The sequence below is a fragment of the Anser anser genome (assembly GCF_964211835.1).
Source record: "Anser anser genome assembly, chromosome: 1".
In the NCBI taxonomy this organism is placed as follows: domain Eukaryota; kingdom Metazoa; phylum Chordata; class Aves; order Anseriformes; family Anatidae; genus Anser; species Anser anser.
The window spans coordinates 116,903,762-116,931,447 of NC_139720.1; the positions used below are offsets into that span (position 1 = coordinate 116,903,762).

The 27,686-nt window shown below is 43.9% G+C and overlaps 1 protein-coding gene and 1 long non-coding RNA gene across 4 annotated transcripts; one reads left to right on the plus strand and one right to left on the minus strand.

Moving 5' to 3' along the window:
• Window positions 1–1,687: 1,687 nt before the first annotated feature.
• ZBTB21 (zinc finger and BTB domain containing 21) lies at window positions 1,688–23,517 on the minus strand. 3 transcript variants are annotated; one of them, XM_083819307.1, is made up of 2 exons: window positions 23,382–23,517; window positions 1,688–11,021 (listed from the first exon to the last, which is right to left on the minus strand). In XM_083819307.1, the coding sequence occupies exon 2, from the start codon at window positions 11,006–11,008 to the stop codon at window positions 7,835–7,837; it is 3,174 nt and encodes a 1,057-aa protein (XP_083675433.1). In that variant the 5' UTR covers window positions 11,009–11,021; window positions 23,382–23,517; the 3' UTR covers window positions 1,688–7,834. The 3 variants fall into 3 exon arrangements, with proteins under 3 accessions (XP_083675433.1, XP_083675435.1, XP_083675434.1); XM_083819309.1 differs by lacking the exon at window positions 23,382–23,517 and adding an exon at window positions 23,264–23,282; XM_083819308.1 differs by lacking the exon at window positions 23,382–23,517 and adding an exon at window positions 11,337–11,852.
• On the plus strand, window positions 14,802–25,718 carry LOC310890743. The gene is made up of 3 exons (XR_014577292.1): window positions 14,802–16,184; window positions 16,680–23,124; window positions 24,083–25,718. It is a non-coding gene; the product is annotated as an uncharacterized lncRNA (long non-coding RNA).
• Window positions 25,719–27,686: the final 1,968 nt, after the last annotated feature.

Consider the following 27,686-nt stretch of genomic DNA (forward strand, 5'->3'; position numbering starts at 1 on the left):
TGCCATCCTACTTTCTCCTGCCTCTTCTCGCTCATTGACTTTTTCCTCCAAACACCTGCCTGTGGAGCTTGCAAAACTCAGCATGGTCTCTTCTTTATAGCAGAAGTGTCCCTGGATGCTAGTAATCCCAGCAGGTCATGGTGCCTCATCACTGCTTCATGTTTAACAAGCAGTGATCTCTCTTCATTGGAGAGATGCATGTTGCCTGAGCCCTCAAATATCAGCTTAAGTTAATGTCAGCAGCCAGGGCTCCATGACATTGAACTTTATCCATCCTAGGTCCTGGATGACCTGACATTAAGAAATTTTTAAAGGTTGTATCATAACTGCAGAAGTAATGTAAAGCAAATCCTTTGTTAACAGAAACTGGCTTTGCTTTCAATGTCAAATTTCAATGTCAAATTTTTTTTTATGTCGAATATAGATTGTATGGTCTCTAGATCAGGTATTTATTAAATATTTAAGCAAATGTTAGTGCGCTCTTTAACAATAACAGATGGAAAACTGTACGTAGATCTTGACTGGATGCAGAAAGAAGTAGAGGTTATTTCCTTGTGCTGAAAGGAGACAGAGGGAGCCAAACCTCTGGTGACTTACCACTCCGTGAAGGGATCAGTGAGCAGCTGTCCCCACTTTTTCTACAGCTCACTTATCCTCTGACATGCAGGGATGCTTCATGGAGGGACAGGCCAGGAGCCCTTTGTCCCTGTTTTCACAGATATTGAGGGATTATCAAAGGCACAAATCCTCTTGACCTTGGAGTACCCTTTCAACCCTTCATTTTGGGCGCTTGGTGGACTTGGTACTTCAGCTCTGCCAGTATGTTCCACCTGACCTAAGGCCTCCCCCAATCTAACAAGACACCACACACACACGTACGTAAAAAGAACAGATAACTGTTAAGCACATGCTCTTGCTGCTAATCTCACCCTTCCCACCGAGGCCCTTCTTTGCCTCCCCATCAGTGATTTTTATGAAACTTGTTGGGGATTAATTCTTTTGAGACCTTGGCTCCTCTTATTAAACGTGATTGAAATTGGTCGGTGGGTCCAACCAAACGCACAAATGAAAAATGGAAAAGGACAGCAGATGTGGAGTGCAGAAAATTCAGAAAACAGCTCTAGTTTTCAAAGATAGGTGTCTTATCTGCTTTGAAGAAAGGAACCTAGCAAACCCCCTTCCCAAAAGATAGAGACAATTTTCTGCATCATGAGAATACAGAGACTGCATTCTCACCCACAGGCTTTTGGAGATGGAAATACATGCTGCAAAACGGCTTTTGATGAGAGCACTGCAAAATACCATAACCGTTCCTGACGGTGTATTTTCAAACATCTGGTTCAATCCAGTTTTAGATGAAAGAGATACTCAGTCAATGTAACCTTGCTTCCACAAAGTTCTGTTTTAATCATTGATTGCAGAGGAAGCAGAATTTGGGCACAGCTCAAGTTTTCATCAAATTTTCTACAGCAGTTAAGTTTTCTTGTGTTTTCCAGCAAAAAGTTTGCTGAGACGCTTACTAAATCAAATGAAAAGTCATTATTTTAGTAAAGTAAAAACTGTCATTTGCATTCAACAACTAGATCAAAAGAAGTCTTTTTGTAAACAAAATTCCAGTCCCACAGGCACAATGGTATGTACAATAACATCTCAATTTGCCAAGAGGATCCAGTATAAAACACAATAATTCAAAAGAAACAAAGTGTAAGTTTATTGGACGCCAACATTTCTTAGTCAAGATCTAAGTAAAGAAAACACACAGTAGAAAAAGTTGTACAAAGCAGCAATGGATTTACATTACATTAAAGAAAAAAGTTACCCTAAGCTATTAAGTCTCAGTCCTAAAAAAAGTAAAAACCCATTCTTAATTAAAATTCAGCACTGGTGTATTGAATTGATATACAATGACTGTAAGGTATACAGGATTATAAAACCGGCTTCATTTGTCTTATCTCTATAATGCTTTAAAATGACAAGTGATTTCATGTAACCAATTGGAAAATTCTATAGCAAATATATTGGATAATTCCAGCTTGTAGAAACTGTAGGAAACTGTTCCCCTGCACCCAAATACTACAAGTGATTCCATTTGCCTGTTTTTTAAAAAGGGACACTGTCAAGAAGAAGCTTTAAAATGAGTACTTTGTACATATTTTGCGAAGTTATTTTGCAAAAAGTTTTTTTTTTTATTTCTGCTTTTACATACATGTTTTAATTGAACATGCTGCTGCAGTAGTGGGAAGCTTGTATCTTTAAAAGGTACTGTGTATCATTGAAAAATCAAAAAATGAAAAACAGATCAAGTCCTTTATTCTGGAACAGTCAGAGAAAAAGCAAAATGAAAAATAAGCTCAGCCCACAGAATTCAGATACAATTTACAGGCATCCTTGAAACAACTGAGGATGCCTTTAGTAGGCATTTTCATGCCAAAGCAGCTCAAGTGTTATAAGTCAATTCATGTTTCGAAATTGATTTTATTCATATCAAGTATTGTTAATACAGATAAGCACTTTTACAGTATACAACCTTTCTCTTGATAGTGTCCCCTTATGTACAACACTTATAGTACAATTTTTCACAAGTCATTTTAAATAAACAAGAATCAATGACATTAAAAAATACTATCAGGCTGTGTTCAACCAAAAAAAAAAAAAATTAACACTGATTCATTAACAGCAACGTTAAAAAAAGCTAACCTTACTTTGATTTTTATCTAAATCTTCTGGTAGGAAAATGTAAACAATTTTATTGAACAGTATAGGCACATGCCAGATTACAGGCTCATGCCAGATATTTGCACCCTCACTGTTAGTGCCAAGAAGTTAGGCATAGTCTGTCCTTGTCCCATGTGAGGAACTTCTAGTTTTACCACTGGAAGCTTGGAACAAAAACAGAGTACATGTAGCTTCAGACCAAACCCGCACATCCTACTTGGGGGATAAAAACAAACAAACAAAAAAACCAACCACCACCACCAAAAAAAAATATCTACTGGATGCCACTAGAATGCTTGCCTAAATAGGAAATGCAGGAACAAGTCTCATGGCTGTGTGTTTTGGTTCACAGATAAGGCTACATTTCCATTCTGAAGGTCGTAAGACAAACTCTAGTGTCACCCACTGCTTCAGCAGGTTATCTGCTCATTTAACTGTCGGGGTGTTTCATTCCCCCTTACGGAAAAAAAAATATATATACATGAAGTAGAGACAGTATTATCATAGCATCATAGAATGGTTTGTGTTGGAAGGGACCTGAAAGGCCACCTGGATCCGATCCCCTGCCATGGGCAGGGACACCTCCCACCAGACCAGGCTGCCCAAAGCCCCATCCAGCCTGGCCTTGAGCACCTCCAGGAATGGGGCACCCACAGCTTCTCTGGGCAGCCTGTGCCTGTGCCTCATCACTCTCACAGAGAAGAATTTCTTCCTGGTATCTAATCTAAACCTACCCTCTTTTAGTTTAAAACCTTTCCCTCTTTCCATGTCACTGTACTCCCTGACACAGAGTCCCTCCCCAGCTTTCCTGCAGGCCCCCTTTAGGCACTGGAAGGCCGCTGTAAGGTCTCCCCAGAGCCTTCTCCAGGCTGAACAACCCCACCTCCCTCAGCCTGTTTTCACAGGAGAGGTGCTGCAGCCCTCTGAGCATCTCTGTGGCCCTCCTCTGGACTCTAGTAAGTTCCATATCCTTCTTGTGCTGGGGCCCCAGAGCTGAATGCAGTGCTCCAGGTGGGGTCACACAAGAGCAGAGCAGAGGGGCAGAATCACCTCCCTCGCCCTGCTGGCCACCCTGCTTTTGATGCAGCCCACAGTACAGTTGGTTTTCTGGGCTGCAAGCACACATTGCTGGCTCAAATCCAGTTTTTCATACACCAGTATCCCTAAGTCCTCTGCAGGGCTGCTCTCAGTCCATACATCACCCAGTCCTCGCTCTTGGCCTTCTTGAACTTCATGAGGGGGCGCACACCTCAAGCCTGCCAAGGTCCCTCTGGATGGCATCCCTTCCCTCTGGTCTATCAATGCACAAGCTGAGTACCTTCGTGTCATCCGCAAACTTAATCCCACTGTCCATGTCACTGATTAAGATATTCAATAGTATTGGTCCCAGCACAGACCCCTGAGGGACACCCCTTGTTGCTGGTTTACACTTGGACATTGAGCTGTTGGACTAAAACCCTTTGGACGTGGCCCTACAGCCAATTCTCTCTCCATCTAACAGTCCGTCCACCAAACCCGTATCCCTTCAACTAGGTGGCAAGAATGTTGTGGGGGATCATATCAAAGGCCTTACACAAGTCCACGTAAATTATTACTGGTTGATGTCCTTTGTTTTTGTAAAACTGTGGAAACTTTAGGTGCGCATGCAGTATTTATGTAGAGGAAAATGCATTCTAACTTTTGGTTCTAGAACTTAAATACTATATCCATAAGTATTTTTTCTGCCATTTCTCACTTTCAGTGGGTGATCATGGTCCCAAAATATCAAAAAACTTAAGCATGTATTTTGAAAAAAGTTAAGACTGATCTCCATGGAACTTAACCATATGCTTAGACCTTTGCCAACATAGTGCCTGAAAGGAAGAGAAGTCCCAAAACAAAATACATTTCATGGTTCAACCCTGCTCCTCTTAAATGCAATGGAAGTTTTCACTGGACTTCCACTGAAGCAGTTCAGTTTGCTGAGATTTATTGGACAGTTTATAAAAATAATCCCAAAAGAAAGAATTAAAGATTCTAATCTATATATTAAAACATCTGCACATTCCTGTCACAAATTTTAAGAAGGAAAAAAACTCTTTTGTATTTAACAAGAGCTCTAACTTTGCATCACTTCAGTACACAGTTACAAAATTAAACAAAATATGATGAGGACAGGTTTTTGTGTCAATAAATTTGCCTTTTATTTTGGCTGTGGCCAAGCTAGACACTCTTCAGAAGACCTTTATTTATAAACAAGCAACTAACATTTTTTTTTCCATAATTTAACTTTTAAAACATATATTAAAGTTATATAAGTGGAAGCATATTTATTCCGTATCCTCCAAAATAAACACTTCTATCAAGGGCTTTTAAAGATACTGTATAAAAAGCTAATAGAAAACCAGAACTACTATATAAACATCTCATATTTAAACTTCAGAGATCCTGAATTCCTTTACTAAGCAGGAACAGAATTTAAAAAAACAAAACACAGAACACGCTCAAAGTTAAAAACAAAACTTAAAAAATTCTGCAGAAAAGCTTAGAAGGAGGCTATTTAGACCAGAAATATTTCTGTTTGTTTGTTAAATATAATACATAGTGTACTAGGAAGAAGGTCAAGGTTTCTTGAAAGACATTGTATGAGCTTTTGATTTTAAATGAGTCGTATTTATCATCATACCATACAGCAGAATCCCAGTTGGAAGGTAGATGACTGTAACGTTGATGAACTAGTTGCCACTTTCCTTTCGAAAGCACACTGATTTTTAAAAGGTTGGATATAAAGTATCATAAGTTTATGTTAAGAAGAATCATTGGTGAAAACTTAGGTACCAGTTGACATGTTTATATTTTCTATGCACAGACTTCTCAAATACATTTAAAGCGTATTTAGCAAGTCTTTGTCTTCCTCATTTTGTTAAATCAGGTTAAGTGTATTAAGCATTTTATTTATTTTTTTAATAAATAATTCTTGTGAGAAGGAAATTTAGTCTTATCTGATAGTGACATTTTTTATTTCACCAAGTATGTAAGAATCTTGTTCTAATTGCAATTTCATGTAAAAAAATTGATATTCTTACAGTTTAACATAACCACACTCAGATGCAGTTTGCTTGGAAGCGAACAAAAAGGACAAAATGTTACTACTACAATGTATAGTAACAATTTTAGATTTTCATCAAAAAAATGAAAGAAGAGGCTTGAAAATAGCGTTACCTTTTTTGGTAGCTGAACTAAGTCAGTGGTCCATACTGAGCCAACACTTTTAAACTTAAATTGCAGGAAAAACACTAAAAAATTCCGTTAGGAAAAAAACTAACAGCGGCACACTTGGGAGAAAAATCCTCTCCCTGTGCGTGCCTAACCGAGGATGTTCATCCTCAGATCCTGGGATCAGTGTGCAATTTGTTTTGAGTTTGGGATGCTGAAACAAGTGAGTGATTAGAACCAGAGAGGATTAAAGCCTCGCTGCTGCTCCCGGTGACATCGGCACCGGACTCCTGCTGCTCTCCGTGGACACGGGTGGGCTCTGGCTAGGTAGTGTGCGGTGCGGTCCCCATCTCCCAGCCTCCCAGGGTCGTCGGTCAGGGCCATAAACACTGTCTGAGTTTCTTACATCCTTGCTGCTCGCTTTAATCCAGCACCACTCCATTAAGTTTAAATTCTGGCGGAAAATTTTCTCCCTGTTAATTTACCACTACTTCTGGGTAAGTATTTCCTTTACTTGCAGAGTAATTTTGGACCCGTGCTATAGCTTCTACGATCCTGCTTACGCTAAATGCTCCAGTTGTGATTTGCGGTAAAATAATGGAACCACACGAAGTATCTGCAGCCCATTACACCCATGATTTTTAACAAATTAGAAAACTGCAACACAGTACCACAAATGATAGAAAGCGGCAGAAAGAAATATTCTATGCATTGTACTCCTAAAATACAGTGATTGTAGTGTGATGTCTTCTCCTCTGCTTTGAGCTGGATATGCACGCTTAATACGAATCTCAAATACATACTTCTTCATTTATACAGGTGTCTATATAAATATTTACATTTTTCGTTTTTGTTAAAACATATCTTTGTACTTATGGCCAAGCTTATTACTGTGTGTAGGAACACAACTATTCTTCTATCCCTTAACGAGCTCTCTTGTTTTGATTTAATAGTCATACATTCCTTTGTAGTTAGAATTACAAACAGTTGTACAAACAGTGGAAACAAAATTTTGAAACTTGTCTGACATCTATTCAATCTTACTTCATGTTATAAACAGTACCATTTGAGTTATAATGGTTGTTAATACGACTTTAGCTACCGAAATATCTATAGTAAATTATTCTTTGGGACATTATATAAAGCGATGTACCCCCTCCCCCAATTTTTCTTAGAAACTTATAATTAAATGGCTGAAAGCAGGCTTGCTGCTGTTTTTATATAAAATCTCAGTAATAATATTGCTGATTTTAGATTCTATTTTAATTTGTACAAGTTCCATATAACAACAAACAATTCTATCTTCCCTTAAAATATCAAACATTCGTATCCAATAATACCAGGATTACTGAAACTTGAGGTTTATTTGTTATTGCTAAAGATCTCTAAGACCTAAGTCAATACAGCAAGACACTCCATCCACTTCCTCCCTAACTGCAAGTGCATGGCAGCTATTTATATGGAGCTTGTGTGTTGGTTTCTTTAAAAGAAAAAAGCAAAAAAAATAAAATAAACTCAGTGAAGTTGGTTACAGTATTTCACTACTATAAACTCACAGTTAGAATCCACATTGTTGTTGCTCTTTCATTTAATATATAACTTTATATATAATACACACGCGCACACCAACATCACAGGATGAAGATCCATGCATACAATCCAGATGCGATCGCATTTCAGTGTTAAATGAAATCAAAATTATTCTGTTGCTATTAGATCCCAGACCACAGTATTTTAAATTACTCGGCTTGCTATCTACTAACAAAGTTAGTTTACCTTAATCTTCAAATCCAAGCAGCATCACAAATTCCCAATCTTCTGTCATCGTTGCTTTGATCCTCTTCGTTTTCTGGTTTATATGGCATACGTCCGAGATCCTGAAAATAGCCTCCACTGAGCCAGCTCTTTAAGGTATCTGTTAAAGCTAATTGTGTGTCTGTTCATGGCTCCAAAGACTAAAAGCTGTCTTGAAAGTCCTGTGACAGAGTTTACACATGTATTGTCTTTTGAATGTGATAGCCGAGAGCGGTGGAGCGTGATAGAAGAGCGTGTCTGACTCCTGCGGGACAAATAATTTCTCAGTAGTAGCGGAGCTTTCGGACAAGCCTGTCGGACTATCGGGCTCCAAAGGCTGGATTTTGGGCAGCGGTGGGGGCGGAGGTAAAGGTGGCGGTGACGGGGAATTAGCGGGTGGGCATATCTCAGGCTCCTTATTCGAGGACTCCTCTGTAGCCTGGGACATATGGGACTGGAAGTGACTCCACAGCCGGAAATTGGTTCGGAAGGCCTTGTTGCACACATGGCAAATGAACGGCTTCACGGAGCACAGGAGCTCTTGGTGACGCTCCAGCTGCTTGCGCACAGTGAAAATCTTCCCGCACTTCTCACAGGGCCACAGGCCGGCGTCTTTGTTGGAGACCACTTCCTTCTGTTCTCTGCTCGTTTCAGTGACCTCTTCCTCTACGTCATCTGCAGGCTCCTCCTTGATTTGGATTTTAAACTGCTTGGAAACACTTAAGTCTTCAGGCAGGCACGAGGAGTCTTCAGAGTCAAAGTTGATCTGTTCTGACGAGTCACTGAATACTCCATCCTCCTTTGCAGCAAAATTGTTCACTTTATTAGACTCTGGCTGGGGAGGCAATCTCGACGAGCTCGTTATTTCTCCATTGTGATCCAGGATAGGTAAAGAAAAGTTCTCTGCGGGAGCCATGGTGTTCTGATTGTGGACTTCCACTTGATGACGCCAAATACTGAAGGACGACTTAAAGGTGCGCATGCACTCGAGACAAGTGAGCTTCTTGTATTCACACTTGCTTTCGTGCTCGTGCTTCAGCTCCGGAGAAGAAAATCTAAGGCTGCAGTAAGGACAGACAGTAGCGTTTCTACAGAGTCGCTCATGATTCCCCTGCTCGATAAGCGAAGACAGCTTAGCATTACAGAGACGGCACTGATAAATTTCTTTGTTTTCTACTGGACTTTCAATGTGAATGTGGTCTTTCTGCTTGGGAGCCTTATTTCCTCCAATTGGTTTTTCCCCTGGATGCATTTTTATGTGCTGTTTGAATTGAGAGAGGAAACGGTAAGCCTTCCCACAGTAGACACAAATATATGCTCCTTTGGTTCTCGATCTTAAATTCCTTTTGATGACTTGTTGTGCTTGTGAAGCAGACTGTCCCTGAAAACCTTGCTTGCCACGTCTTAGTTTAACTATTAGAGCTTTCTTAATTTCCCTCTCTCTCACTATATCGATCAGTTTTCTTTGGAATTTTTCATCCAAAACAGCATGCGAGCTGGAAGCTGGCGAGGGATTCTTCACGATTCCATGCTGTGTCTGGCAGTGCGTCCACACTTTGAAATTGGTGTGAAATCTCTTGTGGCATATGTCACAAGCATAGGGCTTCTCTGGATTATGATACATGTTAACGTGACGGTGAAGACCCGCTGTTGATCTGAAAATTTTAAGGCAGTGCTTGCATTTAAATTTTTTATTTGGTCTTGCTTCTTCCATCTCACTGTATTCATCTTTACTGACGTCGGAATCAGCAAAATCAGCATCAAGGTGCGTAGGGCTTGAGCCTTCCTCAAAGTTTTCTTCTGACTCAGGAGAACCTTGCTCATTCACCTTCAGTTTCTTAAACGGCAGCCTTCTATCCGCTTGAAATCTCCTCTTTGCTGGAAGTCTACTTGGCTCCTTATGATCATCCTCGGTTTTGAAAGCAAAGTCTTTATTCGTAGACACTGATGCGTCGCCCACTGTAACTCTAATTATTTCAGAAGGATCTGAAAGTGGACTGCTAGGTTCAGTTTTTATTCGCACCTCTGTGAGAGGGGAAGCCACCTCCCTATCGGTTGACTGAGAGGCACTGAAAGACCTAAGGCGATGTGGGTGCATTACCTGTGGCTTTTCATCTAAGACTAACTTCTCTGATGACTCCTTCAAACATGACTTCTGAGATGCAACATTAAATGTCTTCTGGGAATCATTAGTTCCTGGTGAGGAGGAGGATGATACCTGTGAAGGTTTTAGGTCAACAGAAGGTGAATAAATAGGAACCTGACTGTCCATGGACAGTGACCTTCGAAGGAGACTTTTTACAAGTGGCCCACTTCGGTCAATACTTTGGTTTTCAGGACCAGATCCACTAGACGGGATTACCAGTCCTAACTTTGAGTAGTATAGCAAATTCCTATCTTCACCTTGACCATTTCCTTTTCCTGCTTCTCGCAACAAAAACGTAGATTCTGATGAGCCACGCAGAGATAAGACTGGTGGACGCGGCCTCTTTAATGACATCTCTGCAGCCTTTCCTCTCAAAAGCTGGCCACTGCTTCCAGGTTCATCGCTTGCGATTTCTTTCTCTGCTAAGGGCTTTTGAGGCAGTACTGTGTTCCTTTTCACCAAACCACATCTGCTCTGATCCTCTACAGTTCCAGAAGTTTCATGAAGCTTGGTATAGCTCACAGGGTTGTCTTTCAGCCATCTCCTTTCAGTGAGTGATAAATTGTGAAGGGTTTCAGTTGGTTTTGCTGCTTGTGGTCTAACGCTAGTTTTGACAGCAACAGAGGGTAAAGGTTTAGAAGTATGGCTTAAATCATGCTGTGTTTGATTTATACTCTTCCCTTGTGCTTCACTTCTGTTCTGACAGACAATGACACTTCTCTTCTGAGAACTACTTTCCTCTTCGTCTTGATACAGTATCTTCTTAATGGGGCACGCTGGAAAAGGAGCTTGAGGGCTCTTAGAAACAATGTTTGTAAGAAAGGATATTCCAAGGCTGTAGCCCAGTTCTTGCACAGCTGCCAGACTGCCTTTCTCAATGAACAAGGATGAGGAATAAATGTAGTTTAACACATTATCAAAAGCATCTGGTTCACAAAAGTCGAGCTGAAACACCGACTGAGACTCATTCTCCTTATTTGTGAACAGAGTCTGGAAGTACTCACTGCTGGCAGCCAGAACATTTTTATGAGCTCGAAATTTCTGGTCTCCTACTATAAGAACAACATCACACAGCTGTCCCTTTAGACGCTCCTCATTCAGTGCGCTTAGAAGTGAAATGGCATGTGCCGGATTTATGTAATGCAAGAGCCCCTCCATGATTCGGATGTTTCTGAAAGAGAACAAGAAAAAAGTTGCAGGTTGCTTTATGCAAACAGTTCTTAGAGATAATGTAAACACACCTAAACTCGCTGCTCTTTATAAACAGGCTCAAAAAGACCATCAATACTGCTGAAGAAAACAGCTAGTTTGGAGGACAGGTATGGCAATTAATACTGTTAGCCCCAGCAGATGCACAGGCACGAGAAGAACCAACTCATGTTAAAGAACACTTTCAAACATACCTTAATAGTTGATCGTACAATGATCTTACACAGATTATTACATTTAACTAATTAGAGGGGTGTGATGGGGCTGTATTCTCTACCTGCAGTGTAGCCGTCCACGTCAAGGAATGCCATTTAATTGTTTCACTTGCTCATCTTTTTCTCAGCTTTAGCTTTATGAAGATCTACCTTGGCAATTGCAGTGATGAACTTCTGAATCAGATACTGTTGTGGTTTAACCCAGCAGGCAGCTAGGTACCTCACAGACACTCGCTCCCTCCCCCGCGGAGAGATGGGGGAGAACCGAAAAAAGTAAAAGTGCAAGAACTTGCGGGTTGAGACAGTTTAATAAGAACAAATGAATGAACGAAAGGAGGAAAGAATGAGAGAGGGAAAGAACAAAGGGAAGAATGAAAGAACAAAAGGAAGAATGGAAGAAAGAATGAAAGAATGGACAAACAGAAGAACGGAGGAAGAAAAGAAAGGCAAAAAGCACGCGATGCACAACAAAACAGCTCAGCACAAGCTGGCTGATGCCCAGCCAGTCCCCAGCCAGCAGCAGCCCCCCCTGCCTCAGCCAACAACCCGGTTTTATTGCTGAGCACGACGCCTGTGGTGTGGGACATCCCTCTGGCCAGCCTGGGTCACCTGTCCTGGCTGTGTCCCCTCCCAGGTCCTGACGCACCACCAGCCTCCTCGCTGGCAGGGCAGCATGACGATCTGAAAAGTCCTTGGCTCTGTGCAAGCGCTGCTCTGCTACAGCTAAAACATTGGCATGTTATCGCCCCTAATTTCATTGTAAGTCCAAAACACAGCACCGTACTTGCAGCTATGAAGAAAATTAACTCTGTCCCAGCTGAAATGAGGACAGATACCTAAGGCCTAATTATGCCAAGTCACCTTCTGAAGTTAAACAACCCTGACAGTCGCCTGCTGACTGAGCAAATTAAAGGGTTTTTGTTGTTATTTTTAATAGGCTGGAAAGGACAATAATACTGGGGAGGGAGAAAGAAGCAGGATTATTGTCTGTAATCTAGATTAATTCATCATGTTCGCTTATATTTAGTGAGTGTTGTTAACATACCCTTCTAGCTATGATACATGTATGACTTCTTAAACTGCTCTGTCACGATCTGGTTTCTTGGAAATGTCATGATTTTACTTGAAGTATCCCAGCAGTGCTTTGTTCTAGCTTAAAAATTATCAGTGAACTGAACGCCCCACCTTATTTATTAGCATAAAAGCAGTTTCTGCCCACAACCTATATACTTGAGGAACAGTTAACCCCAGATGCATCCAAGAGTACAATAAGCACAAATCAAACTGCAGTGCTGAAATCCCCCTGTTGCATATGCTTCAAACAGAGCCTGCTCTGTAGCGCAGGATGTCTCCGTAACTCAACTGACTGCTCCTGGTTAGACCTTAATAAGAGAAGAGAATCAGGTTTTAAGTTAGTTTAAGCAAACCACTTCTGCAGTATGGATTGGAATTTATGTGTTTGTGCACATGCACTCACACACCAAAAAATCAGCTATATCCAATTTTATTTTGTTGTCATGGACACTCTTATAAGCTCATTAACCTGTAAGTATGAATTTTACACTATCTTCCTCTATGGCGACATAGAACAAACAAGTCAACGACGTGTCTGTTAAAAGCAGTTCTATTCTTTTTGCAGCTGATTTAAGAAACTATTTTGAAGATATTTATATATGGTGTATGCTACTATAACACAAAGGTTTCACTGTTCATCAACTTACAAGCAAAGCTAAAAAATGTATCAAAAAAGTAAGAAATCATAACCCTGTAATTAATAAAAAGGAATGGGAAATCTTACAACCGGTGGCTAGAAAGATGAGGTGATCAAAGTCTAAATTGGTATTACTGAGATGACTTCAAAGGTGTGGGATACAGTGTCTCAGAGCACTGGTCATACCACAGGGCTGAGCTACCACTTGTACATCTGAGACTACCGAATGAATTAACAGCATCACGGCAATAGCAGCAGCAGAATTCTGTTTCCTCACCAGGTCTCTCTTAACTGAGAGTCTCAGTGCCTTGCAGTGTTGCTTCACACACAGTCATTTATCCTCAATTCCCCCACACCTCCCTCTAAAAAAGCAGAACTGTTAGGCTTCTATGAATGTGAGAAACCTATCTGTTTTGTTCTGCTTTCTATGTTTTATGTAAAAGTAGTGTCTGGAGCATCAGCTACTTTCTGGACACCTCTGCCATTTGAAGTGGTGGAGTCTGACGGTCCAGTCTCCAGGTCTGCGCACTCATTAACACTTGCAGCGTTGTTAGGACGTGCGCTCCAGGAATGCATCTTTTCCTTTAGTTTCACCTTAAAGAAATTGAGTTTACATACTCAAGTGATTCATCGGTGATGCAAGCTGCAGCATGGTGTATGGAGATAAATCAACGATGTATTTAGGAAGCAAACTTGAACCAAAAGCATCACTGTAGAGACACCCACTGGAAGTTGCTGCTCAACCCATACTTCAAGGACACTTTGGGTAGGAGACAGTCAAGTGTTTTGAAATATTTTCAAATCTTTCATTTTAATCTGCTTTGCCCTGGCCCTGTGTCTTCTGTAAGACACGTGCAAAATAAACGTGCAATTACTGTGTGTTCATTTGTTCATCGTAACACAGTAATGCTATTAGTACAGATGGGTGTAAAATTGACACATCTCAAGCAGAATCCAACAGTCTCCCATTTTTTTTTTCTGCATTCTCCTTTTTATTCGTAGAACACCTTAAATTTATTACATTACACAAGACAGAGGTAATCATGCTAGTACAATCCTCCGTTTCATTCTCAAAACACAGCTTCTGTGCACTGAAGGAGGCAGAGCTCTGGTGTAATGTAACTCTGTCACTTTAATAGTAACCAAGGCTGCAACATCCACAACTAGCAAGGGACCAAATTAATCCTGCAAAGGCAGCTTTAATCCCGGACTTTCCCAATTCAAGTGCTTGACTTTCAGCTTAACAGCCTTTAAACGCAACAGTCAGAAATAAAACAAGTTATATGATGCATTAAAAAACAAAAACAGAACTGGTCATGCAGAACCATTTCAACACATTTACACGGACCACCAGAAAGCCTTAAGACAGATTTAAAAATAAACCAAAAAAAATCCCACAAAGATTACTGGTGTAAATGTACACTGTGTTAAAATTTCACTGCATGAACACTTCTCAGTAATAAAGTTGATCCAAATCATTCCTGCTCTCTTTGGTTCATCCTATCTGCACACCACAGTTCACACCTCCTGCAGCTGTGCTAGTTGTCTTGGGTTTATGTGGCAAGGTTTTGATAGCAGGGGGTTGAAGGGGTGGCCTCTGTGAGCAGAGCCCAGCAGCTGCCCCATGTCAGAGCAGAGCCAGCTCCAGCCGGCTCCAAAAGGGACCTGCTGCTGGCCAGAGCCCAGCCAGGGAGCGATGCTGGGTGGGCCTCTGGGAGAGTAGAGTTAAAGAAGGGAAAAAAAACCATGAAACAGCAGCTGGGAGAGAGAAGTGAGAATATGTGAGGGAACCAGCCCTGCAGCCCCCCAGGTGAGTGCAGCAGGAGGGCAGGAGGTGCTCCAGGCAGGCAGCAGCAGTTCCCCTGCGGCCTGTGGAGAGGCCCCCGGTGGAGCAGGCTGTCCCCCTGCAGCCCATGGGTCCCACACGGAGCAGATCTCCACGCTGCAGCCCGTGGAGGAGCCCACGTGGAGCAGGTGGATGTGGCCTGGAGGAGGCTGCGGCCCATGGAGAGCCCCCGCAGGAGCAGGCCCCGGGCCGGAGCTGCAGCCCGTGGAGAGGAGCCCACGCAGGAGCAGGGGGTCTGGGGGGAGCTGCCGCCCGTGGGGGACCCGTGCTGGAGCAGTTTGCTCCTGGGGGATGGATGGACCCCGTGGTACGGAGCCGTGTGGGAGCAGTGCTGGAAGAGCTGCTGCCTGTGGGCAGCCCCCGCAGGCTCAGTTCGGGAAGGACGGCATCCCGTGGGAGGGACCCCGCGTGGAGCAGGGGCAGAGTGACCGTGAGGGAGCGGCGGAGACGAAGCACCAGGGACTGACCCCAGCCACCATTCCCGGATCCCCTGCACTGCTTGGGGGGAGGACGTAAAAGACGGTGGATGGATGGAAGGTGTTTTTAGTGTGCTTTTACTTTCTCACTATTCTAGTCTGCTAGTGATAGGCAATAAATTACAGTAATCTCCCTGTGCTGAGTCTGTTTTGCCTGTGACGATAATTGTTGAGGGATCTCCCTGTCCTTATCTCAACCCTTGAGCTCTTTCCATCATATTTTCTCCCCCTTTTCCTTTGAGGCGGGGGAGTGAGAGAGCAGCCGTGGTGGAGCTCAGCTTCCCAGCTGGGTAAAATCACCACACTAGTACAAATATTTGCCAGCCTGCATCACAAAGCAGGTTAGGCAATAAATAGAAAACAAATATTTCTTTTCAAATGTTGGTCAGTTCTCACAGTAAAGCACAATCTCAGAAACAATTGCTCTGGCATAACTGAAGAGGCAGCAAACTGTGGCAGCGCAGCAGCTTTAGGAAGACAAGAACTCCTTACAACAATTTTCCACTAAAGCTGATGTAAGGCTGCTGGCACTCAACCCCGATACAAATGGCATGCCTAGCATCGTGCAGATAACAGAACTATGCCAGCCTCTAGATCTGATTCCAGGTTTTTGAGGAATTATAATTCCTCAGCTGAAGATTATTTTGCCTAAGCCCTTTCCTGTCAGCTTCCAGATAATCAGCTTCTACTCTCTCCAACCATTTTTCCCAGCCATCTTCACTACTGACTGGAAACAAAGCTATTTCCTATTTTCTTCCCTGATGCTGGGGTGACATCAAGGAAATGGAGCACATCAGAAGATATCCCACTGTCCGTGCTACAGCAGCTGCAGGTCCTCGGGAGGAACAGTGACAGTGAGACTCCAGGTCCAGCAGAGGTAAGTGCAGCAGAAGTGCCTGCAGCCTTCCTTTGAGAGGTTGGGAAGAAATTGTGCTGTCAGCCTTCAACAGCCCCTTACCAATATCAGGCTTCAGAGACTGAGGTACCACGTTTGGCCAGATTACTATTATTGTATATATATATTTTGAACAAGGACAGAAAAAGACACCTCTACTATTTCAAAATGACTTTCTGCAAAAAGGAAGGCTCTACTCATGACAGCTCTTCACAAGTAAAGGATGAAAAAGCTTTCTCTTTGGCTCAGCAGTTCATTATCTTCAGCAGCTACCTGCCTTTGCAGTGTTAGATCCCCTTCTCTTCCTCTGTCCCTCACGCTCCTGCCTCCTGCTCCCAGCCCTCTGGTACCCTCCTCTTCCTTTTACCAGCTCTGCTGCTCATTTGACCTCCAAGTAAGTTGATTCAGCTCCCTAACATGAAGCAGGAAAAAGAAGAAAAAACAACCCAGCCTTTTATATGCTTGCTCTTTTATAAGGTTAGAAGATTAATCAGCTCACCGAGAGGTGAGATGCCTCAGAGCTGCCGCAAGAGAAGCCATGAAACTACTCATTCTTTGTCAGCAAGTCGCTCAATCAGCTTTGCCGATCAGAAACGCCACTTTCAGAAGCAAAGAAGTCACCAGTGCTGAAACTTTACAAAGAGAACCAGGCAGACTTGTGAGAAATTTAAACGCAACAGCTTACACTTGCATATACATAAGCGACTAAAATAAGATGTCGATGCTGCCTGCTGACACCCATTATAACCACGTAGCTGTCAGCTAAATGTTAATAGCGAGTTGGGGGTGGCAGTGGCAAAGACTGTGCTCTGAAACACCGTAAGGAGATGCTGCAGCAAGGAGGCGCCAGGGCTGAGAGAAACTGCAGTCAGAACCAGAAAATGCAAGGAAAGAGGAAGGAGTGCACGCAGAGGAGACAGGCAACAAGGGGGGGGGTTAACGGTGGTTTTAACAGGGAAATGTACACGTAACCGTGGTGGTGGGGAACCCACCAAAACCCAGAGGAGCACGGGCTGTGGGAGCCAGCCGAGAAATACCAGGGGCTTCCTGCGGTTCCCAGGTGAGCGCAGGCGAGTTGTACGAGCTCAGCTGTGAGCGCTCTGCAGAGGCTTTGATGGCTCTGGTTGTTCCCGTGCCGTTTCAGACACCAGGGGAAAAAAGTCCCCTTCTCCATCAAGAGTCCAGATGCAGAAGCAACCTACACTGCTTAAACCTCTGCTCGAGCATCCCATGCTGGATTCTATTATTTGAGCTTGACCATGGCTTACCTAATGCCTTTTCTCAGACGCAGAACGAAAAGCTTTGAACCCGCAGAGCAAGGTTGTTTGAACTTCTAGCCTCTTCTTCTAACTACATATTTGAGTGATCTCCTGCTGCAGGTTTGGGGATTTTGTCTTTCTGGATTTTACAAAACCGATTTCAGCTGCTATCGCTGTGTTTTTCGCAGCAGACAACACTGAAAACTTTCTCCAGGATGACAAATACATTTCATTTCCAGTAGGTCAGCAGCAGGAGAGACTTACTGGTATGAAGATGGGCATAAAGTCAGCTGAGTAATGTATTTGTTAACGTGTGAAATCGGTACATTAATTCCCAAATATTTAACCCACAGGCATACAGAAGTAGAAATTTAAGGACAGGAAAAGAAGAAATTCCCTAACACTGTGCAGTCTCTTCTGCCCTCCACCACAGAGGATAACTAGCAGTTATCCTGATGCAGACCAGAAATTCTATTAGAAATTAAAAACCATTTTCCACATCCAGACCATACCCGCACTTTTGCCAACTGACACTCAGAACAGCTCCTACCGACTCGCAGCAAACTACAAAAATCCCAGACCACCACCACAGAGCTCCGCTTGCCCTTCACATCCCTGTTCAGGAGCAAGCAGCAGGGGCTGCGGTTTCACCTCACTCTCAGTCCAGCCTAATCGGGGATTGCTCCTCGGGCAAGGATCAGTGCGTGCCTCCTCCCCCTGCAAGGAAGGACGAGCTCCCCGTCGGAGCAGACAACTGACCCAGCTCACGGGGGGATTGCACAACTACTGGATGTAAGGGAGAGGGCAGGAACGCGCGCTGGCTGACAGCTTCTCTCATCCTTCTTGGAAGATTAAAACACACTAAAAACGGTTTGATAAAATATTTGTCCTGGCCTCAATACGTCGACCGAAAGGTGTGTGACTCACCATCCAAATTGCTGTAATAAAAATCAAGAGACTAAGAAGTTTTAAAATGCCTTTCCCTAAGGAAGTCTTCGGTTTTCATTCTTCTGAGTTTTGTAACATTGCCATTAAAATCTCCGATGGGACAAGCCCCAGAGACCCAGTGGCAGAATGTACAGTTTAAACACTTGACAAATTATCCCCAGAAATATTTCATTTGACTTTTTGGTAAGAGACAGATGAAATCACGAAACTGGAGGGGAGCTGCACGGCAGATGTGTATGGCTGCACGCCTTCTGCGTGCTGAGTTTATTATTTTATTGGCAATGCTGAGATAATGCTTAGCAAGTTGGATAATCCTCCAGTCACCTGCTTTGCTACATGAGCCGCTCTTGTTTTGTTTAACTGGCCCAATTCACAATAAAACTGTATTTACATTCTGCTTTTAATTTTGCTGGCACAGTGAAAATGACAAACCCTAACTGTGGGAATATTTCTATCAATATAAAGGTGTTTTTTACAGTCATAGTGTATTTTGGATGGGAAGAGAAGTGAATTATACCCATGTAAGATGATTTCCTATCAACAGAATTTTTACGCTAAGGTTTGCACAAGAATAAAGGAGGTGGGGGCAAAAGTCACGTACTTAATTTGAAACACACAGAACTTATATAAAAGCTGGAATGTGGGCTGAACCTAAAAACTCGCCGAGTGAGCAACTCGGCAGTTTTCAGGATTTGGGGAGCGCAGGTGTCTTCTACCCCCTGGAGGGATCTAAAGAAAAGCCTACTCAGTCATCGCTAATTGTGGGCCAGATACTGGGAAGGCAACACAGGATGACACTGTAAGAGTGGGAAGGCAACAGCAATTTGACGTGAGTCAAGCAGGAGACTTACAAGGTCACGAGAAGCACATGGAAGATCTTCAGCTTCAAGTGCACGTGCGCTTGGAGCTGGGCGTCTCAGCTGTATTCATTCATTTATTAAGCAAACCTCCTCCTCCACTTGCACTAGTGACCAAGAACACTGTAGCTTTTCTTTACGCCTCTAAAGAACGCACAAGAAAGGAGCTGCTCCTATTCTTGCTGAATTTGCGGGCAATTTGGCTGCTGACCTCAATAGCTGAAGGGCTGCACCCAGGTTTAGGTCCTGGCACAAGACAAATTCCTTTTGGTTGGGTCAGACGGACCTTGGTGCAGCAAACGGCGGTTGGCAATCACTGTAATTCTGCTGCTTTTCCTCCCGTCTTTCCTAACTTACTTTAAAAGGATTTCTGTGAGGTGTATTGACTGGACAAGGACACTATTAGGGGTCTGCAACACCCTCCAAAGATGCTCACAAACATATTCAGACCAGGAAGTCAATCAGCTGGAGCCGAAGCAGCTCTCACGTTCGTTACCTGGTGAGTGCTACTGCTACGCCCCCGGCTCCCAATCTATTGGGGCATCAGGCTCGGTGCCTGCCTGCGCGCGAGCCCCACGGTGCTGGAAGGAAATGAGAGGCAGGGGTGATGGGGACATGAGCTGACCCCGGAGCAAGAGGTGCCCCTGAGCTAACCCCAACTTAGCGAGGGGACAGCAGAGAATGAATCACAACCCAGAGGTTACTCACGCTGCTAAGTGCTGATGTACGATAAACCACGGACAAGGAGACTGGTGCTCTGAGGAAAAAGGGAAAAAAATTCTTCCTTTCCTGAAGAAAGGAATTTGATTGTAAATGAATTACATTGAAAGGACAAGTTTTGCAACACAGCTATTTTTAAAATTATTTGGGCAAAGGACTTTTAATGGTGTTTTATTACAGATTGCATGGAAGATTTTGCACAGCAGAGGGGAAGACAAAAAAAAAGCTGACAATCAGGACTGAGTGATTTTAAAACTTTATCTTTTCATGGGATGCAAGATTTTTAGAGCTGACGGTAGTGTGTGCATGTGTGTGGGGGTTAGAATGAGTTTAGGAAGGTAGAAAAGTTGTTCAGCTCTTTATTGTTTTGTTCATAAAACATACCTGCACTATTCTAGAACAGTGTAACACTTGAAGTAGCTGGTGAACAACAACAGCTTTTTTGTTGTTGTTTTATTTCACTGCCAAATGAAAGATGTAATAGAATTGCTGTCTTAAATATTATTGCTAAAAAAAAAAAGTTTCCAGCATATTAAATAATATTGAACCTACAGTATAAATATTTGAGGAAAGTGACTCCCTCTGCACAGAATGTCTATTTTAAACTACTGCTTATTCCAATCCTTCCCTTTGCAACATAGGATTTTGCAGCCTCAAGACTTTTTTTTCCCCCTTTTCTGAGGATCTCTGACCATTCAATGTAGCAGCGTTCACTACGAAGCAGTTCACTTGCTCTAAAGCTGAGAATTTCTTTTAATGAGTGCTGGAAGCAGCTGCAATTGTAGTGTGTGACTCACAGCACAGCACCTCTGAGTGCAGTATGAGCTTTATGGTGGTTACAGCCCCATTTCCTCTGCCCAGCTCCTCCTTCCTCTCCCCAGTAAGGCCATGCTTGTTTATATACCAGAGTTATCACTGCTGTGCAGACACAACAATTTTCAGAACCTTGAGAACTAAAAATGGCAATTCCCTGATGTTTTCAATAGTAACGGCTTGACAGATACTGAAGTTCAAAAATAAACAGCTTCAGTACCCCATGACAGCTCACGGCTTTCCGTAAAGTTGTCCACTCAAACCCTAAGGAAAGCCTAGTCGGCCATTACTATGCAGATGATCACAGCACCAGCTGCTTGATTCTCTGAGCATCAGTATTCTCTGGCATCACACACACACAAAAGATGAGCTCAGAAACCCCGTGTCTTAAGAGACAGCCAGCTTCTGGTGATCTACAGAGTAGGAAAAGCGTGGGCAAGTGGTCTCCTTTATGGTCTTTGTGTACAATTAAACATGCAGCGCAAAGGGGACTCCTGGAACTTCTTTCAAGCTATTGCTGCTTTACACATCAAGTTAAATTGCTAATACGTACTAAAGGATAAGTTACTGTACGTGTTTAAAAAAAGCACCCGAGTCATTATGACTTTCATCCCAGTTTGGATCACAGGCAATGCTCAATGTGATCAAACCGGAGGAGGACCACCACTGAAAACGAGACACAGTTACCCACTCAGTTCTCATCTGCAGGGGGATTGTAGCTCCAGCAGGCTCTGGGGAGCTCACAGCTGGAGAAACCCCCAATAAATCCTCCTCTGACACACATCGTCATAGCTGAAGACTCCATCTGTGACATCTCCCTGCAAGTCCCTACTGAGAACGTGTACGTGTAAATTCTTCCAGTGCTCACGATCCAGCCACACTGGGTGGATTTTCTGTAAGTAGGTTCTTCTGAGAGAACAACTCTGTACCACGAGTGCAATAAAAGCTTCACATAGAAAAGGATGTGAGATCCTCATCCACTCAAGAGCTGGCCACATCATTTGTTTTCTGCAAACAGTTTTTATAAAAACAGTTGCTACGGTTTGCTCAAAACTTTCCCCCCAAGAACATCAGCATAAGGCTGGTGGAAAATTTTAGTCAAGGCAGTCGGTTTGTCAGTTTGAGCAAAGTCAGAAGAGAGGACTATAATTGGCAGTGCTCAGGCAATACAAATATAGAGCAGTACCCGCTTTACCTGTAAAACAGACTTACTACTCCCGATTTGATATTAAAAATTGGTTGTATAAAAGTGCGTTTAAAAAGAAACTGTTTCTGCGTTGACATTGTTCTAAGGATAAAAATATTCACAGTCTCTTAACTATTAACTACAAGCAGAGTTAGCATCACAAGTCACACTCAGACTTCCTGGAAGATTTCCACTACCTCTTATTAAAAAAACAAACAACTATTACTATCCTATCATGATTTTCATTGAAAACAGCTATTTTCAGTTGCTATTTATGCTTGGAGCGTGAAATTAAGATTCAAGCACAAATCCACGATTTTTTGTGGGAACCTCACACCCTCTATGCCTGCTACAGAAGAATGGAGAACTTTGCTGTACTTGAAAAAAACTGAGATTATGTGATCCAACATAATCTTGTACCTACAGCCTGCCTAGCTCTTAGTCCTACCGCAATTCCAACGGCAAAAACTGAATAGTTTTTAAACAAGTGCTATTTAATTACTGAGAAGTGCTTGCTCAGTATGTGATGAGTTTCTGCTTCATGAAAATGACTGCTTTAGATGAAGTGTTTCTGGTATTTTGTGTGAGCCACATCCAGGCTGGGATGTAAGAGTTTGGACATGAAATCTGAGGGGCACTGAAGGAGAACTCTGACAGATCTAACTGGGTAGTTCCTGCAGTGCTTTCGGTAGTTTCACCGGTGGGCAGCACGGGTGCTTCTCCACTACACGGTACTTCTCCCTCCTCAGGGCACGCTGTGACCAGAGAGCGCTGAGGCAAGCAGCACCCGCCTGGTTTAACACCTGCGTGTGGTAAATGTGCCGCAGGAACGCCGCAGGGTCACCTCCATCCCGCCTCCCCTTCACGCCTCCTCACGGGGCCGCCCCCTCTCCCCCCCTCGGGGCCGCCAACCGCCCCCTCAGGCGCGGCCACGCGCAGGGGAGGGGCGGGGCTTCCCGCCGCCGAGCGCAGGCGCGCGCCCTCCCTTCTCGGGGACGCGCGCGCTCCCTCCGCGCAGGCGCAGTTCCGCGCTTCGCCTGCCAGGGGGGCGGAGGGAGGAGGAGGAGAGCGGGCGCGGCGCATGCGCGCAGCCGAAGGCGGTGGGGGGGGGGGGGAAGAGCGGCGGGTCTATGTGGCGGGTGCGTGCGCGAGGGAGAAGGCGACGGGTTTCGTAACCGGCGCAGGCGCGCTCCGCGGCCCGCTGGGTGGAAGGGGAAGGAGAAGAGAGGAGGGGAAAAAAAATAATTAAATAAATAAATTAAAAAAAAAAAAAAACACCTCAGAGTTACGTCAGGAAAAGACGCCTCTGGTACACCGTGGGGGTGGGGGGCAGCCGAGCGGCGCGGGCGAAGCCCCCCTGAGGGCCGGGGGCTCGCGAGACGCGGCCGTTACTCACCCGCTCCGCCGCCCCCCCCGGCTCGCCCCCCGCGGCGGCCCCGCTCACGGCTCGCCCGCGCGCGCTGCCGCCGCCGCCGCCGCCGCCGTGATTCCATCCATCTTGAATTTGACGTCATCCCACACCAGGGATGAGGTCATCGCGGGGAGCGCTCGTCACGTGCGCGGCGCTCCCATTGGCCGCCGCCGGAGCGGGGGGCGAGGCGAGGCGGCGCGGCCGGGCACGGGCACGGCGGCGGGGACGGGGACGGCGGGGACGGGGACGGCGGCGGGGCCGGGGGGGATCCCCCTCCACACGCGCCGCCCCTCCCCTCCCCGTGGCGCGCGCGCCCGCGGCCGTTAACGGCCGCCCGCGCGCGGGAGGGAAACTGAGGCAACGGTTATGGGGGCGGGTGTGTGTGTGTGTGTGTGTGTGGAACTGACGTGGGAAGGGGCGCCGCTTACGTGCGGCCGCTGGAAACGCGGTGGGTTTGGTGCCTCTGTGTGAGTTTGTGAGGTAAAGCTAATCCGCCCCGGCGGCTTTGCCCCATTAGCCCGTCGTTAGGGGCGGCTGGAGCTGAGGGGATTAACGGCTCAGCCGCGCGCGCCTTTTCAAACCGGGCGCTTGTGGCGGCCGGCCGCTCGAATCGTGTGAATGCTCCGAAATAGAATGTTTAGTGCTGCGTTTAAACCTCATTTTATTTCTTCTTTTTTTTCTTTCAGGGATTCGATGCAAATGGGCTAAACCCCCACGAGAGAACACCCCGTTAAGGAAAATGGCCATGTGCCCCTCGCCGGGTGCAGCTCTTCCCTCCCCAGCTGTGCTTTCTGCCCTCGCTTCTGTCAGTTTAGCAGACTTTTTGACAACCTAGAAGGAGATTTAAGCTGCCCGCAGAGGATTTAGAAGGAGGTGTTTTTCTTCCTTAATTTACTCGTGACACTGTCTCTTCTGACGTTAGTGTGGCTGTGCGATGAGCCAGCACGAAAACCAAGCAAGCTGGTAATAACAGCGGCAGCCACGTGCATGTAGATGAAAAATTTAACAACCCAAGTGCTCCATCAAAGCCCATAAAACCAAGCGAGCTGCTTGGTTTCAGGATTGCATCCCCAGTCTGGTTTGCTCCGTGAGTATGCCAGCTACTGCCGTGGCACGTGGGCCTAGCATGCTGCTGGGAACAGACAACTCTGAAATCAGCTTTATCTGTCAGGATAGACCAGTTTATGCACTGACACCGACAGTGCTGCCAGCGGAGCGCTTGTGAAACCAGCCTGTGATCATGAGTCCTGCAAGGCCTTGCTAACCTTTTTCATATGTACTCAGTTATTTATCAGCCAAGCAGAAACAAATGGGCCTTGTGTAATCGTCTCATCCCCAGTTCTCCAACAGGACCTGTGTCACAGATGGGGAACGTCCACACCAGAATCACCTGCTGAACAGACCGTGTTCTTCAAGGTCTATGCACACGCATACATGTAGAAATATGCCTTTCTGTGCAGCTACTGTCAATATTCTTAATTTGCCAACTTCTCTAGGGATAGTGCAGCTGTTTGAAGAGAGCCTGTGTACTGGCTTGTGTAATATTGATACCAGAGAGCAATTAATCTCTATAGTCCTTACCTTAAGCAGATGATTTGAGAAAATTTTGAAGATAATTCTCAAAGGTTTTGTGGTTTCAAGAGACACAAGACTCAATCTGGCTGCATTTCATATTTGAGTCTCATTGACATTATTAACATTGCATAGATGCCTTAATTCCCTTAAGTCAGATTTTCCTTGATTGCAATGAAATGAACAAGGAATTCATGTGCTAGAGCTAGTTGGGGTTTAAGTTGCCTCTTAAGTAGGTTAATTTTGTCAAATGTGTTCATTCACAATTGTTTGAATACTTTCTCATTCTTTAAGAATAGCATGTTTTTTTTTTTTTTAACATTTCTAATTTTAAATGCTTTGATGGAGCAATATATTCTCTCTCTATATGTGTGGCTGCAGCTGTTATTACCAGATGCACATTTGATCAGTGTAAGATTTGCTTTCCATTCAGAGTATCCAATAGCTTCTCAGATTAACTGTTGGTCACTCTTGCCAGCGAGATTAATTACTGGAATTTTGTTAAAACACAATTCCCTGCAAAACATGAACATCAAGCAAACTATATAAAAAATATAAATGATTATACATGGATCTGGTGAGAAAGCATATATATGAAAACTTAAACACTTGTTTTGTTTGTACATATATGTATAAGAAGCTACTCTTTTGTGATGTAAATGTATTTTACAACAGGGCCAAATTGTCTATGCTGTACAGTTTGTAATGTTAATATTTGTTTCATTTTAAATATAACAATATTTGGAAGAAGATCATATCCTTGAGCTAGGCATTTTCCAGATCTGTAGTTTCAACGTTATTTTTGATTTGTAGACCCCTAATTTTTTTTCAGTGAAGGTTTGGGCCCAGTGTCATTGATTTAAAACTAATGGCATCAGGTTATTTTATTTTACAGTTTTAGAAGTCTCTCAGATACGCTTTGGCACCCATATATCAGCAGCTGAGAAAGAGTTTTGTAGAGAAAAGCTTGACTTGGGGGGAAGAGGAGGAGAGAGGATAAAGAAAGAAGGGGCATCAAAAGGAATGTCATGCAGTTTAACTTTGCTTCATTTTGGAAGGGGAACCTTGACCGGGTATGGATGCAAAGTTTTTTTTCACTTTGGAAAATTTTCTGAGTCTTCTGTCCATTCTGTACTTTGGGGGCTTCATATGTTATGGACGTATGTGCCACATATACAGGAGGATATGCTGCTGCCCCGTCCTCTCCTTGCAGGCAGTGTGGCTTCTCAAATGCTGTGCTTCTCTCCTAGCTGCTGGAAGAGCAGAAATACAGTACCCCAGGGGCCAGTGTATGATGTCTTGTTTCCACCAAAACCCTTGGAATTATTATTGTCAATGACATATTGGAGAGGGAGCTAATGAATTTCTAAAAAGCGTGCCAGCTCCCCCAGTTGGCCCCCAAGACTTTGTGGCGGAGCAGGCGCTAATGCTGCGGGGCACACTGGCCCTTCCCCTGCAATCCCAGGACCTCTGGGAAGTGAAGCACTGTCACCTGTCACGCAGAGAACGGCTGCATGAACCCGTTCCTCTCTGCCACTGCAGAATGCAGCAAATGCTTCTGCTAACACCAGAGGTCTCGCTTTATTGATCCCAAATACTCTGCCAAAACACAGGTAAAGTATGACTTGCCAAAATACACAGACACAATTTTTCACCAGTTTCTCAGTGCTGACAGCTGTCCATGGAAAAGAACATGTGTTTTATCTTTGGTTTTGTTCTTGCACGTTCATATGAAACTTCCCATAATGACTGTTAACAGGTAAAAGGAAATTTTACTCCTAGGTAGAGCCTGTCACCACTCATCACAAAAATACTGACACTCAGTAGTCAGAGAATGGGAACAGACCGACAACCAGGCAGTAAGATATGCAACGTGAATATTACGAACATAACAGTGTTTCCATAACCCATGCGAAGCATGGTACACAAACAAAACTCTTTCTGGAGTTTTAAATTTTTAACAGGAAAATAGCTATAATACAATGTAATGTAAAACTCCCCTCTTCATCCCTGTTTTTTGCAGTTTCGTAGTGCCAAGTTCTGAGCTTTTTTAGCTGTCACCCTCATACTTCTGCAAATAGCAGAATCTAGTTAATATTTTCCACTCAGAATCCACATGATTCTAGCAGCTTGGACAGTTTCAGATAAAAGCTGCCAGATAACGACAAGCTAGATATTACCACAGAAAACTGCTCAATAGGAGTAAGCAGATGCATACTTAAGAAGGTGATAGTTCCATGGGTCAAAAAATGGTTCAGAGAATAATAGGCTACAAAATATTAAGGCACGCGTTCTCTAAGCAGGCAGCTGGTCATGGTACTGCCCTTTTTGTTTAAAAGAATAATGTATCTTTGCTTGCAACTACTAAGCCATTCAGGGATGTAAAAATATGTTGATAAAAGCAAGCTGCCAGACCAACTGAAATACAAAATTTGTCATGGTGCAACAGATAGGGATTTCATGTTATCAGTTTTCACAGCTACCGTTAACTTCAGCTGCAGTTTGGCTTCTCAGGTCTTCTAAAAATAAAATCCAGAGTATTCTGATTACAGTGGACGTGTGTAAGACAATTTTATAAAGTAGCTTTGATTTCCTAGTGAATGTGTGCATCCTGGCTCTTTATTTTAGACAAAACGTACAAATGGAAATATAAGAAAGAGCAAATGGAAAGACAGACGATATGGTAAGCGTATTCCATAATTCTGTCCATACGCTAAT